Source organism: Ictalurus furcatus, chromosome 22, assembly GCF_023375685.1.
Source record: "Ictalurus furcatus strain D&B chromosome 22, Billie_1.0, whole genome shotgun sequence".
Classification (NCBI taxonomy): Eukaryota; Metazoa; Chordata; class Actinopteri; order Siluriformes; family Ictaluridae; genus Ictalurus; species Ictalurus furcatus.
This window is the reverse complement of record NC_071276.1, coordinates 9,758,400-9,773,511: the sequence shown is the minus strand read 5'-3', so window position 1 is coordinate 9,773,511 and position 15,112 is coordinate 9,758,400. Positions and strand designations below refer to the sequence as shown.

Below are 15,112 nucleotides of genomic sequence, written 5' to 3'. Positions count from 1 at the left end.
AGATGTGAAACAGGTGACAACATTTACATTATATGGAACTGTTAATATCTAACTTTCTAAATCTCTAAGACTATAAACCACATGCTTATACAATATAAAGCTCCAACACTTACAATATTTCAGAATTTAACATGTCATATGACTACTTAATCAATACTCTGAGTTGGAATTTTCCTGTTTATTTGTGTTTTTCTCTTTATTTTGAACTTGAACTAGTGTGTCTTTGTAGCTTGTAGAACTGTAGCTTCTAACTCATACAAGAAATTCTTTGAAAAACAATTGAATTTTCTGGATGTTGTATAATTAAACAGTACAAAGACTCTTTTCTCTGGAGTTGGTTACATAGAGCAGAATAGTGTACATAGCATTCAAATGTGTATCTGTTCTTAAACTTTATCTGTGGCCCCACAAATAAAGTTAATGTTTAATTATCTCTGCATGTGTTATATTTATCGTGTGCAATAGTCTATCCTTAATGATGTCATAAAATGTGTCATTTGATCAAAAACGTTTTGCACTAAGGTGCTCTCTTTTGTCTTGTACACAAGTTACTTGATAAATCTGGATTATGGCGAAGAGTATGAAATGGCTGTGGGATTACAGAAATTATGTGATCACCATTACGACACCTTTTCTGATCCTGCCTCTACCTCTTATTGTCAACACTTCGGTAAGAATGTCTGTGTGCTACACTCTAGAAACAAATATTTAGGCTCAACAAAAAAAATTAATGCAACAGTTTGCATCAATCATTTTGAGTTATGACAACTTCGAGTGAAATTAAGTTCAACCAACAAACTACATTGGGTTAGAGAAATTACCTCTACAATCAAATGTATTTTCAATTAACACTGAATTAATAATTTCATTGCATTTAATGCAGAAATTTCAGTTTAAATTACACACAATACTAAGTTGATGTAATTATCAAGGGTTGGGGTTAGGGTTAGAGTTACTCTTCAAAATAATGTTTGCAACTTAAAATATTTAATTAAATCAATAAATTAGAATTTTTATCTTGCAACCATACATTTAATTAAGTTGTGGTAATAGGTCCCCTGAATTACTTTTTAGAGTGTAGACCTTAGCAGTATAAAAGACTTAAGTAATGTGTTTGCTGTAGTTCCTGACATTTTAATATACATGTCCAATTTTAAGTGAATGTATTGCAGATCTTGGTCAGGATTCATGTTTGGAATTGCATTAATGTATTGTCTAATATATTGTGTGAAGCATTTTGTTATTATTATCTCCATGTGTTCTGATAAAAATCTGATAAATACATGTGATTATCTCTCTTTGTTGGGGCACAGCTAACAGCCAGACTATTTCTGTTAAAATGCCCTGCATTGTTAGCAAGCAATCTTTGGGTTACTTTCAGTGAGACAAGCATAACTTTTAGTCCATGGGGTTTGGGATCAACTTATAGGCAGACAGTTCACTTTTAGCAAGCCTAGAAATCACTGATGCAGCTACTATCTGAGCATCCTCAACAGACGCCAATGCCGCACATGACATCCTGGCTGAACCTAATTAATTAGTTTATGAATGAATATTTGTGATGTGCCTTGAACAAGCAAAATCTAAAAATATGTATGCTTTATATGTTGGTATATAACCACCATTTGACTACACATTTTAAGAAGTTTTTATAGTATACATATTCAAGAAATGCTCATTCGTAAAGTTACTTATCAATGGGTATAAAATGTAATTGCACCGTCTAAATATACTCAAAGGTGGTTACTGGCTTGAGTTTGACTAAGTAAAATGTCATGGAGATAACTGCTCTGTGATCATATGTTAGCTGATCACTTTGAGACAATTTCAATGCTTTGCACAATTATACACTATTCTTATCAGCCCATGTGGTTAGATTGTCTAATATTATCAAGACTTTCACTTCTGCTCTCCTTCTTATCACTGCAGTGTCGATTGAACCTTTCACATACTCTGTTGTTGTTTAATAGAGCTCTTTTCATCAGCACAATAATCAATTACCACAGTGAGAGGAAAAGTTTCTTCTTTATCAGTATAATGCAATGTACAGTTTTCATTCATTCATTCATTCATTCATATAAATGGCTCCGTTAATATCAAATTTCTTTAAAAAAAACAAACAAAACATGTTTAAGAGTAGTCTCTCTGCATTTCTGTGGTCTACTTTAATTTGGTTAGTCACTAATATACAGAAAACCTGATGCTCTCGATTTAAGGAAGTGGTGTGTTAGTTATCCAGCATACGAATAAAATAACCTTATCAATATGTTGCAGCAAAATCAAATATTTCGTCAATCCCCCTAAAGTCAAATCATTAACAATGTACTGAACATCATTAAATAAAGTCCATAGGTTTTGTTGTACTTTGCAATTTTTAAAGGAAGGAACTACAACACACTGAACCAGTCAACTACTAATGGACTGTGTATCTATAGTGTATCAACAGATGGTGTATTTCCTATAAAACCACCTCTGGGGCATGCGTAGGAAATTTGTTAACACTCCATAATTACAAGTCTCTAACTTTCACCACTTAGTTGTGCAGCAAACTATGAATAATTAACTGCAAGATGGTTGAATAAATAAATAAATCAATCAATAATGAGAAATAGTTGATGGGCTGCTTCATGACAGTCTATAGCCTCTGCCTATTTCACAGACCTTGGAACTGGCTTAACCTTCCCACTTCCTCACCAGGAGGACGTGATAAATCCAAAGTGTATGAATCTCATGAATGGAAGAAAAGCAATTGGATGGGGCTAAAAAAAAAAATAGGTTCCATTTTATTTTCTTTTAAAGGTTGCATGTTTATTTATTTATTTATTTACAATTTTGCTATTGCATCCAATTAATGGCCTTTTGTGTATATCAATATGTGGTTGCATTGCAGGAGGCTAAGTGTGGCTTTGTGTTCATCCTGATGATTATGTACTGGTGTACAGAGTGTCTGCCACTGGCAATAACTGCTCTCCTCCCTGTTATGTTCTTCCCTATGATGGGCATCATGACAGCTGAACAGGTGGGAGACCAATGCCCAACAAGTCTTTATTTCATACATTTGGAGATTTCTGGAACTAACTTAGTGTGTGTGGTTACTTTGTAGGTCTCTATCCAGTATTTCAGTGATACTACCATGCTGGGAGCTGGTGGGTTGATAGTGGCCATAGCTGTAGAAGAGTGGAATCTCCACAAACGCCTAGCCTTGGCCATGGTTCTGGTGGTGGGGGTGAAGCCAGCATTGTAAGAGCCTTTTTTGCACGTCCACCCTTCTTTGTTAAATAAGAAATCTTTCTGACTGTCTTTTTTTTTTTCTCTATCTCTGAGGTTAATGTTGGGGTTCATGAGCACCACAGCCATCCTCTCCATGGGGATCTCTAACATAGCCTCTACAGCTATAATGCTACCCATTGTGCGTGCCATGATGGAGCACCTCAGTAAGACTGAGGCAGAGGTCGAAGTGAGGGAGCTACAGCAGAACAGGGCCATGAGGATTTCACAAGTCCAAGAGAGCAAGGACGGAATCTGCAACATTCGTATGTAGACATGGGTAGAATGTTTAGCGCTACCATTTAGACTGCTATTTAAACATATACACAGAAATACTCTCACATTAACAACTTTACCTCATACAGACCAAATGTGGTCTCATTAACTGACATTAATTGAGCTAATCAATTATTTTGAATAGTTTTATATAAGGTGACAAAGACTGCTCAGCAGGAGGAAACCTAACCTACATTTTTGTTTGTTTGTTTTTTAGCTCTTCCAAGCTCTCATCTTTGAACTATTGTTTTTTATTGACTTTCTTCTTGATTGGTCCACTTCATTTCTCCCCTATTTTTCTAATTTGCTTAGTTTTCAGATTCAATCCAATCTGGCAGTCACAGAGTGTATTTTTCTCAGAGTAACTACTTTATTGATGCAACGAGAATTTAGTCAATGATGCATTCGGAAGTGTTAATTGTACAAGTCCGATAATTATTCTCTGTTCTCACAACTGATAGATAATTTAACAGATCTTTTCATAATCAGAAATACCTCTTCTTCCTGTAGAGGTGGAGCCAAGTCCTGAGGAACTGTTAAGCGCTGAGCAGAGGAGGCTAAAGCACGACCAGAAGTTTCTGAGTCTCACAAAAGGAATGAGTATGAGTGTGTGTTATGCTGCCAGCATCGGCGGTACGGCCACACTCACCGGCTCCATCCCCAACCTCATACTCAAAGGCCAGATTGACAAGTAACAGATATATTACCACATCCTAGATATGTTCTTTCAAACCATCATAACTATGGATGCATCAATACCATTTTTTTTAAGTATATGTTTTTTGATACTTGTCAATACTGATACAGATACTGGTACCATGAGTAACCTTGAAATTCACAGCACCATACATCACTAATGGCCACACTTTCTGAAACTGCTCTTTATTGAACTGTTTAGACACCATAAGATGTGTTACTTGTATTGTAGGAAGATGCAGTAGTTCCCCCTCCTGATATTTTCACAGAGTAGAGTTTGCAGTCTGCTATGATCAGTAATTGTGAAATACATCCAGATTGCTGTCATTTCATGTCATCTGTTTATTAGTGCGACAATGTACACTAGGTTTATGTCACATAGTATCATGTATTATCGATGCTGATATCGGAGCATTTAGTACAAGTAAATGAGTATGGTATCGATACCAATATCAGAATCGATGCATCCTAATATATTGTATTAGAAAGTATGTGTCTGCAGAATCACCTCATAGTGTACTATGTGTATATCAATGCAGGACATTTCCAGAGAATGGGGATGTGATCAACTATGCCTCCTGGTTTGGATTTTCCTTCCCCAACATGGTGCTGATGTTGATCCTCTGTTGGCTATTGCTGCAGTTCATGTATTTGGGCTTTAAGTAAGTTACAAAGTCATATACAGTTGTGTTCGGAAGTTTACATACACTCATCATGAACATGAATATCATGGCAATATTGGGCTTTCAATTATTTCTTTGAACTGTTCTTGAATTCTTGAACTGAATTAATAATCTAAGGGTTCGTATGTGTATTTTGACCCTGTATGTATAATTTTGGTCCTGTGTTGATTACAGAAAACCCCAAATGAATTAAAAATTATGAACTAAAATTATTTATTTTATTATTATTATTATTATTATTATTATTATTAAATATGTATGTTGTACAATCATTCTGCCCCAGAAAAAGAACAGTTCAAAGAAATTATTGAAAGCCCAATATTGCCATGACATTCATGTTCATGACGAGTGTATGTAAACTTCCGACCGCAACTGTATTATGCGTACAAGTCCATCTATTTTGCCATGTCACTGTTAGCATACATTATAATAGTTACAGATTGAAACAAATGTGCTATAAGGGATAAAAAAAATTGAGAGGCTCATTGACTGCCACAGTCATCACGTGAATATTGCTAAAAGATTCTTTGTAGTTATTTTCTACTGATAGTGCTACTGTGATCACGTGCTACTCTTCTATATGGCTATGTGTATGTCATAACATATAGTATTTACTGATTCTTTAAAGTGCTGCCAAATAGTATTCACTTTCAGCTCAGTTTTAGCTACATATTTTGTATCTGAGGTTGTTTTTGTCAATCTTCAGTATGAAAAAAACGTATGGTTGTGGAATGATCAGGAGCAGTCAACAAGAGGCCTATCAGGTAATAAAGTACGAGTTCAGAAAGCTCGGCAGCATGAATTTTGCAGAGTCCTGTGTGGTCATGCTTTTCATACTGCTGGTTCTGCTGTGGTTCACGAGGGAGCCTGGCTTCATACCTGGCTGGGCCTCGCTACTCTTCAATCAAGAAAAAAAGTGAGTGCTCTCACTTTATGAGCTTATGGTTACATGTTTTGATGTAGTCATGAATCACTCACAAGATCATAACCCCAAAAATATAATAATAAAGTAATTCATGTTTTGCTTTGTGAAGTGACGTTATTGTTCCCAGGTCCATGTAGTAAGGCTTACAAGTTAATTCACTTAAGACTTTAATTCAAGAGGTAAGAGTAGGATAGGATTTAGAGATACTGTAAATAAAATAAAATAATAAGTGCAACTTACTATAGCCTTTTACCGTCCTGTAAAGATTGTGTTTGGTAACTCTTTAGCTTCTACATGATTGGGTGTTGGTAGTGACCAGTCCTTCATTTTTTGTTTCAGGTTCGTGACAGATGGCACAGTCTCCATTTTTGTAACCTTTATGTTTTTCATAATACCCTCCAAATTTCCAAGATGTTGGCATGCTGGTTCTTTAGAGATAACTGGTATGATTTGTTTGTGATCATCTTACATCATTTCTGGTGACACTGTATTTATATAGGGTGGAATGGTGCCTGCCTCACAGCTCCAGAGTCCCTGGTTCGATCCAGAGGTTGAGTTACTGTCTGTGTGTAGTTTCTGTGTATGCACTCAAACATGCCAGTAGGTGGATTGTCTACTCTGAATTGCCCCCAGGTGTGAATGTGTGTGCATGGTGCCCTGCGATGGACACAGGTCTAAATAGGGTGTGAATAATGCAAGTTTTAGTCAAGAACAATGTGCAAAATATTACATGGGTAACTATATTATATATATTAACTAAATTATACTGTCTGACTATCCAGAATTCATTCATTCAGCTTCACTAACCTCTTTGTCCTGGTCAGGACTGCAGTGAGTTCAAAGCCTATCCTGGTAAAACTGGCCACAAAGCAAGAACACACTCCACACTCATTCAGTGCCAATTTACTAGCCAATACACCCTTTTCACTGGTAGAGGGAGACCAGCGATCTGGAGGAAACCCATACAGACCTGCAGAGAACATGCAAAACTCATGAACTAGACTCTGGAGCTGTGAGGCATTAACAAACCCTGCTGCTCCATTTAACCAACACTATTTAAAATGTTCATCTTTATGACTTATGAAGTTGGCAATTCAAATAGACCAAAGCACACGAATATAGCTCCCTAAAATCATGGCAGCATCAGTTTGATATAATATCTGTCACTTGTTGTGTGTTTATATTCACTGAAGTGTCGACCGTTTCACTATTAGGCGGGGGTGAAGTAAAGACTCCTGCCAGCCTGCTAAACTGGGATGTGGTGCAAAAGAAAATGCCTTGGAACATCCTGCTGCTGTTGGGGGGAGCTTTTGCACTTGCTAAAGGCAGCGAGGTACGCGCTTCTCCTCTGAAAGTCACTGACTTCACAATCATACCTGTTAGACACAGTTTAATCATCTCAGCAATTAATTGAGCTCACTTACAATACATGTATATATCCTTTTGCATGGACAGTATAGCAGCATGAAATGTGAATTACAGCAGACAAAATGATGCATTAGTGAAAAGGAATCAGATACAAAAATAAAGAATTTCATAACTGAGTATTTGTAGGCAATATTTGTATGAAGGTTTGTCTGAACCAGGCTTGTTTGTCTAGGTATCCAACCTGTCTTTCTGGCTTGGACAAAATCTCCTGCCTCTGGGGAACATCCCTCCAGTAGCTCTCTCCTTTGTGCTGTGCCTTGTGGTGACTATGCTCACTGAAGTCTGCAACAATGCCGTAATCAGCACTGTTTTCCTGCCTATTCTGGCTTCCATGGTGAGATGAAACACATACATACACTTGGTAAAAATGCAAAAATAAAGATTAACTGATACGTTCATGTATAATTGATCCTGTTGCATTACCAGGCAACTGCCCTTAAGGTACATCCACTGTCCATCATGCTGCCCACCACCATCAGCTCCTCATTTGCCTTTATGTTCCCAGTGGCCACACCACCCAATGCCATTACATTCAACTATGCCAACCTCAAGATTATGGACATGGTGAGGTCTCACCACTCAACTTTCTCTTGTTGATGTGTTTAGTGTTTAAGCTTTTCAATACTGTATGTAACAAGAATATATGGCTGTAACTCCATTATAGGCAAAGCCTGGACTTGTACTGAACCTGCTGGGCGTAGTCTGCATTAACTTTGCTGTCCAGACTTGGGGTACAGCAATGTTCCATTTGAACGAATTCCCTGCATGGGCTAATGTCACTACCTCCCAGACTCCATAACTGAACACTGCTTCCTGCTTCTGCCAGCCTATCCCTGAGCACAGGAGAAGAAAGAAGGAGAACAACACAGAAAGCACAAATTACCAAGGATGTGAACTGCAACAGGGATGGATTCCAAAGGTGGAGAAAGCACAACTGTCCAGTTTTTATAAACCGTAGACAATTTTGATGACAGAATGATTTAAAGGACATTATTCTGTTCACATACTACACTGAGTTGCTTGTTTACTGGGTGCATTTTCCTAGAGGCATGTTGTGCTGGGCATAAATTTACCTGAACATGGATTCTATAAGGTGTAGGAATGTTGTATCATCCAGAAACAACTGTTCTTTGCAGCTAATATCAGTGATGCTTGATAACATAATTGAGACCAGGGCAGTGAGCAAGCCACTGAAGCATGTAAAAGTCATGTTCCAGGAATCATAAAATCATACAGTGAGTATACACCTTTTTACATACAGATACACCATCCCATTCAGATCTTTTTTCCAGGAGGTGTTAGAAGCCCTAACATCCCACATCATCACATTGCCAACATTGTCCTGTACCATACACACATAGAAGAATGGCTCTGGAGAACACAGGAGATGCGTTTTCTTTTGCTTAACTGATGACATTGGTGCTCAAAATGATCTTTGCCTGTTGAAAGACAAAATTTGTGTGATCTGAAATGCATTCCAAAGTTAAATTTAGGTGCTTCGGGCCAACAGTCGTTTACGTTAGCGTCGCAGTCAAAGTTACTAACGTGAATCATTTTGCCAATTCCAACTCTAACTTGAAGGTAATGCTAGTAGAAATGCCAATCTACCTGATTTATACAAAAACAACACAATCTTGTGATTGTCACTGGAATGGAATGGAATGGAAAGGCCTGGAATGTACACCGCTGTATATTTAAATTATTTACTATTTATTAAACTTGCTCCTTAGTGAAAATGAAGAAGTCATGTAAGCACGTCATCAATACTTATGGAAGAATTCACAAGCATGTTGGCTGATGCATAGCTGTCTTGAATATGGACAGGACTCCATATAGAGTTCTAATTTACAAGTAGCCCATGCTAGAAGTAGTACAAGACAACCAAAATATTATCCACTTTTTTTTGCTGCAAAATGCACACACATAACATCACACACATGTTCCTGTTTGTCATCTTCCAATGTTTGTTATGCCCTAATGTCAAGATCGTTCACAATAAATTCCATGAGTTTTACAAGTGCATTGTGTTGTTCTGGGCAAATCTTGCAGTGTGGGGAATTACATATTTTAAAGGACTGATAAATAAAAATCGGATTAAATTTGGGGTCTCTCACATTTTCAACATTGGTTATAATTTCATTATATATATATATATATATATATATATATATATATATATATATATATATATATATATATATATATATATAGTTAATTTGGGAAAAGGATTTGGCTAAACAGATTAGACTCTTAACTGAAATCACTCATTTCCCTATTAATGACTTCAAGGACTACTGGAAATAAATGCAAATATTTATTTTTAAGAAGTCAGAATAACAGACTATGACACCAAATATAATTTATAATATCCAAGTCCAAGCTGAGATTTTGTATTTGGTTTAGCTGTACAGGACATTGTAGTGCTTCAGAAATAAAAAATTAAAAAGGGGGGGGCTTCATTTGTATGTTAATGCACCCACTAACTAAAACCCACGCAGAAACTTAATTCAGGAAATTCACAAAGTGGCAGAGCATATAATAAGTATTTCACTAATATGATATGTATAAAACATTTGAGATTAGTTAGTGGTTCATTGACAGCATTTGAATAGAATACATGAGAATCTCTTTAAGTTTGCTTTAAAAGTGTTTAAATTCCCTTGCATTGTCAGCATAAAGCATGCTTTTAATTCACTTGGTGATGATAGAAACTGCTTTCTTTATCCAGGTGTTGTTGCTGAGCAAAGAGAGCATGAAGCGAGCCACGTCTGATCTTGATACAGTCTGGCCTATGGGATAGTCGTTCTCATCAGGCACATAGTAACCTTCATGGGTCAGGAATTCTTTGTCTGTCAACAGAAAAAGATGAAAAATAATGAAAAATACACCGTAGGGCTGAATTTAAAAGTCCTTTAGAAAGTCCAAAATAATGACTTTCTCTGCAGTCGATCCAAATTTAGACAATTAGGCTATGATTAATCCCCATGGACAGAAAGCTGTGAGGTTCACATCACTAGCCAATCGTGTGAGACTTTTCTGTGGCAGAACAAGGAGTTCTACAGCATAAATGTGAAGCATACAAATTCAACGGTCTATACTCTGACTCTAGCAGCGATCCATACCTCTGTCATACAAGGTAAATGTATGTGCATTCCAACAGTGTATTTTTCATGTGCAGTTGAAACCAGCACAAATAATTATGGAGACCAAGCAAAGGGGCGTATCAAAGGAAAGCAAAAAATGCAAGCTTTTATTTAACTAATACACTGCTGAATTTGGATGTTGGGAGAAGATAATAATGTGAAAGTACTGTTTGTGTTTTCTTGTGGAAATTCCATTTCCAAGGATTTTTTTTTGCCTCTTTTATGTATTTTCTAAGAAGAATCAAGTTTTCTACACCCAGTTAACCATGGAAAAGACTTGCTGGAATCTAAAAAAAAAGAATCCCTCTAGATCAGTGGTTCTTAATATCCCCTAATATGGACTGACTTACAATTTATTTAATTGTCTTTTTTTTTTTTTAATCAGAGGTATGACATCCCCTCGTATCAAGTCAACTTGAACCCTGCTTCCATTTCTGTGTAAATGAGATGTGTAAATGAAAGGACAGGTTCATTTATGTACAGGATTCCAGGAACTGCATGATAGCTGAAAACCATTACTGAATGGAGCTTGTCACCCAAAATTCAGTTTAAACAACCTACCAGTTCTGGAGTGATCAAAGATATTTCAGGGATGGCCATGACCACTCCAGGCCACGGATTAGTTCCGGATTAGTTTTACAGAACCCAGGTTTTATGATTAATGATCAACCTGCTACAGCATTTTATCTCTCAGTAAAATACCTCAAACTAAAATACACTGCACAATAAAATGGAAGCAGTTCATTTTCACTAACCCACCTGTAACTGGAGTATTCTGCAGCCCAGGTGGCCTGACTACAGTCCAGTTGATGTCCTCAGTCTTCTCCAAAATCTTCTCCATCTCATACATGTTGCTTAGAACACTCCGAATTATTGGCAGTAGCATGAAGCGGATAAAAAATGAAGATCTGGTCCCTGAATTGGCTGCAAAAAGCAGATAACTCATTCAAATATCAGGTTACTTTTATGAGGATTACACGCTGCATTATGACAGCAGTAGTATTTTTTCCTTACGAAAGAAATAGAAGGTAGGGCACACATCGCATACATTAATGCATTAAAATAAGACGTTTTGAACAAACAAACATTTAAGATACTTTTATAATCAAAACCCTTGCTTGGTTCTACAGCACTTACGATCCGTGTACCATGATGTCATGGTAATGATTCGATTCACTTTGACGTCTCGCATTGCACTGAGGGTTGCAGTCATAGACTGAGTGTAGCCGGTGACTCCATAAAACATAGATGGTGGGAACCCAAGACATGACATAACAGCATCCTGTCCTGTGAAGTGTGGCTTCAGACTGTCTTCAGAGAAAATATTTCCCTCCACCACCTATTGTGGGATAATTGATGTTTTTCAGCAGTAAGGGGTTGACAGAGAAGGAGTTCTCTGAAACTGTTTTATATTTTTATAGCGGTGTTAATCATATGATTTTGCTGCGAGGTGCATGATCATCACAAAGCAAATACATTATACTCAATACAGCTCAATTAGAAAATATAGTACCCCAGCATACATGTTTTATAACTCTGAAAACCTCAAGCTATACAAATAAGTAACATAAGTAAAACCTCAAGCTGTATTACATATCTTAAAAAGAAAAAACTATCATATTTTGGTTTACTTTAAAAGGTGGAGTTTGTAAATGTTGTCTTTCTAGATCAACAACAACAACAACAACAACAACAATAATAATAATACAATTTTAGAGATATTAAAAAAAAAAGATTATTCATTTTTTTATTCCTAGGTTCTGTTTACATTTCTGTCCTGGAAATCAGGCACACACAGTTTGAGGCATGAGTCTGCAGGAGGGAAGTGAAAGCAGGTTTTTAAGGTGTTAGATGTTTACCTTAAGGTTCTCATGGTTTATTGCCAGTTTGGAAGGATTCCTCACGATGGCTGTGATAATATGTCCCTGCTGGAGAGCCTGCTTTACTAGCTGCTGCCCGGTCTGTCCTGTAGCTCCAAGCACTGCAATCTTCATCTTCAGATCACCCGTACGGATTTACTCCTGCAAAAGACAAATTAACATGCACTTAAACGCTTTTAAAACAGCATTTGAGCAGCTACAACCTTGCTGAACATAAGAATGCAGCATTTTTACATTTTATATTTAGAGAAATTTAGATATGTCCATGAACACGGTTACAGATGCATCAACAAGGTTACAAGGCTCAAAATATTTATACCCATAACCAAGTGTCTTTAGATATTATGCCTTTCAGGTTTTCTGAAATGTATAGGGAATCTACATAGAATACTGAATGCATAATTCGCCCTCTCTGTAGTGCACCTATATAAGGACGAAGGAACTATTTGGGAGTCGGCCAGTGATTTCTGTTGTTTTTGTTATTATTATTATTATTATTATTATTATTATTATTATTATTATTATTATAACAACAAGCCTGCCACGTTACAAATGTAAGTATAGCCTATGCCAACTGAAGACCACAATCATTTATAAATTACCTCCATTACCTAATCTACTGAATAACTGCTCACAGAAGAAACACGACCATAAAATCACGACGTTTACCTGTTACACAAGCAAACTCCTGTCAACGTTGGTAAAACACAAATACTTGCACGGAATACACACTAACAAAGTGACACTTCACCTCGAGTTAAAACATCTGCTCGATGTTGAGCTGTTCAATTCAGCGCCATAAGTTGTGTGAATATAGCATATAAATATGATATATACTTACACACACTGAGATATTATTTTCCTTCTCATACTATGCGTTTTGCCTGAGTGATTTCCGCCTACTTGTGTAACTTGTCAGCTTGCACTCAATTTATTCACTAGGAGGCGCTATTTCCTCGGAGTGAAAAAGTGGTTTTTTTTTATTATTTATTTAATTTTTTTATTGTGTTTTTCACACGGTTTGTAGTTCTTTTAATCTGTTGCTCCTGTGTAACTTTTTTCTTGTTTGTGGCTTGGAGTTTAAGCGCTTTGTATACCCAAATCTTATTCAAAACTGGACTCAAACCATCCCAAACTAGTCTTCTGGGCCATAATTGACCTGAAAGATTCAAAGATTCATAGACTGGGAAAAATAGACCAATAAACTATTCTAAGCTAACATAAGCTACTGACAAAATGTGCTAATGGTATGTAATCTTCATTAGCAAGCTAGAATTTTTACAACAAGTTCAACACCAAACCAAACATTTGGCAGACATCCTTATCTGGAGCTACTTACATTTATCTGATTTATATAAGAGAACAGTTGAGGGTTAAGGGCCTTGCTCAGGGGTCCAGCAGTGGCAGCTTGGCAGTACTGGAAGTACTTACTGTACCTGTCTGTTCTTAGCATTCATAAAAGTAAATGGACAAAACTCCTGTTTAACCCAATATTCACCTCTCCAAAACTCTACACTACATCCATATTTACAAATAGTGTATCCAGCGGTCTCATTTCTGTCTCATTTCTGACTACGTTCCTGCTTAACAAAACCTACCAAATATTAATCCCCGGGCACAAAAACATGTGGCATTTACATTGAACAGTCAATCGCATGAGACTACAATAAAAAGGTGAAGCAACCACAAAGAACAACTAAATTCAGAAGTTGGCAAATGCATATGCAAAGTTTGCCCATATTCAACATATTCAGTGTTCATATATTAGCTAAATATATTTTTTAATCACAGGTTACATGCATTCAATGTTTGTAGGCTAAGCCAGGGGTTCCCAAACTTTTCCAGGGCAGTGCCCCCCAAATGGCATTAACATTTGTCCGAGGCCCCCCTTTTGAAAGATGTCTTTAAAACACATTAAAAATACAGACTTCTGAATATATCCCCCTTTTTTAAATTAATAATTACATCTTACATCTTTACATTACATTACATTAGAAACTGATTGTGTGTGTGTGTGGTTGTCTGAGTGAGAATTTATTTTTCACACTAAATTGTTGAGGCCCCCCGAGCGCCCCCTGGCGGTCCCCACTTTGAGAACCACTGGGCTAAGCTTGACTATGCTATGACATTATATACTGTATAAGCACTAATAGAAAAGAAAACGTGTTTTACCTGTGTAAACACTACATAAATGTAGAAGTTGTGTCTGTTAGTGTTTATATACAGTAAAGAACATGGTCTTCCGGTTTGTATAATGCAAACGCTTTCAAACTCCAAATATACTTTACACTAAATATACTTTACAACGAGAGAAAGTGTCACTTCAATCCGAGTTAAAACATCTGCGAGGTTATGCGTGCAATGCGCATGCGCTATTCAATTCACAGTCAGAAAGTTGCATTCTCAGAACAAGTGTGCTAATGGGTGTGAATATATATATATATATATATATATATATATATATATATATATATTATATATATTTATATATTTATATATTATATTTATATGCTCTGCTTACACACTTCAATTACGATACGTTTTGTCCAGAGACGATTGATTTCTGTTGCACAACTTGACTTGTCATGTTCTATTTATTCAACAGGGGGCGCCATTTCCTCACTGAATTTTGTAGAAAAATGCGCCAAGAGACTTTTATTGCCAAGTCCGCGGTTTTCTCATGGTATTGTGGTTCTTTTAAACTATTTCCCTGGGTAGATTTTATTTTGTCTGTGGCTTGGAGTTGAACTCTGAGGGAAACCTCCTTGGCAATCCTTAATTTAAGGAAATAGAACATAAAAAATAATGATAAAA

The 15,112-nt window shown here is 36.6% G+C and overlaps 2 protein-coding genes across 2 annotated transcripts; one reads left to right on the top strand and one right to left on the bottom strand.

Annotated features, from left to right (window-relative positions):
- The first annotated feature begins 457 nt into the window (after nt 1–457).
- Nucleotides 458–8,074, top strand: LOC128599301 (solute carrier family 13 member 2-like). The gene is made up of 12 exons (XM_053610815.1): nt 458–670; nt 2,891–3,019; nt 3,104–3,240; nt 3,325–3,533; nt 4,054–4,234; nt 4,779–4,901; nt 5,629–5,838; nt 6,187–6,290; nt 7,062–7,180; nt 7,448–7,609; nt 7,702–7,839; nt 7,940–8,074. Exons 1-12 carry the CDS (start codon nt 569–571, stop codon nt 8,072–8,074), a joined length of 1,749 nt encoding a protein of 582 aa, XP_053466790.1. The 5' UTR covers nt 458–568.
- A 1,502-nt stretch (nt 8,075–9,576) lies between these two features.
- LOC128625726 (uncharacterized protein YwnB-like) lies at nt 9,577–13,217 on the bottom strand. The gene is made up of 5 exons (XM_053654330.1): nt 13,140–13,217; nt 12,278–12,439; nt 11,556–11,757; nt 11,178–11,342; nt 9,577–10,124 (listed from the first exon to the last, which is right to left on the bottom strand). Exons 2-5 carry the CDS (start codon nt 12,410–12,412, stop codon nt 9,967–9,969), a joined length of 660 nt encoding a protein of 219 aa, XP_053510305.1. The 5' UTR covers nt 12,413–12,439; nt 13,140–13,217; the 3' UTR covers nt 9,577–9,966.
- Nucleotides 13,218–15,112: the final 1,895 nt, after the last annotated feature.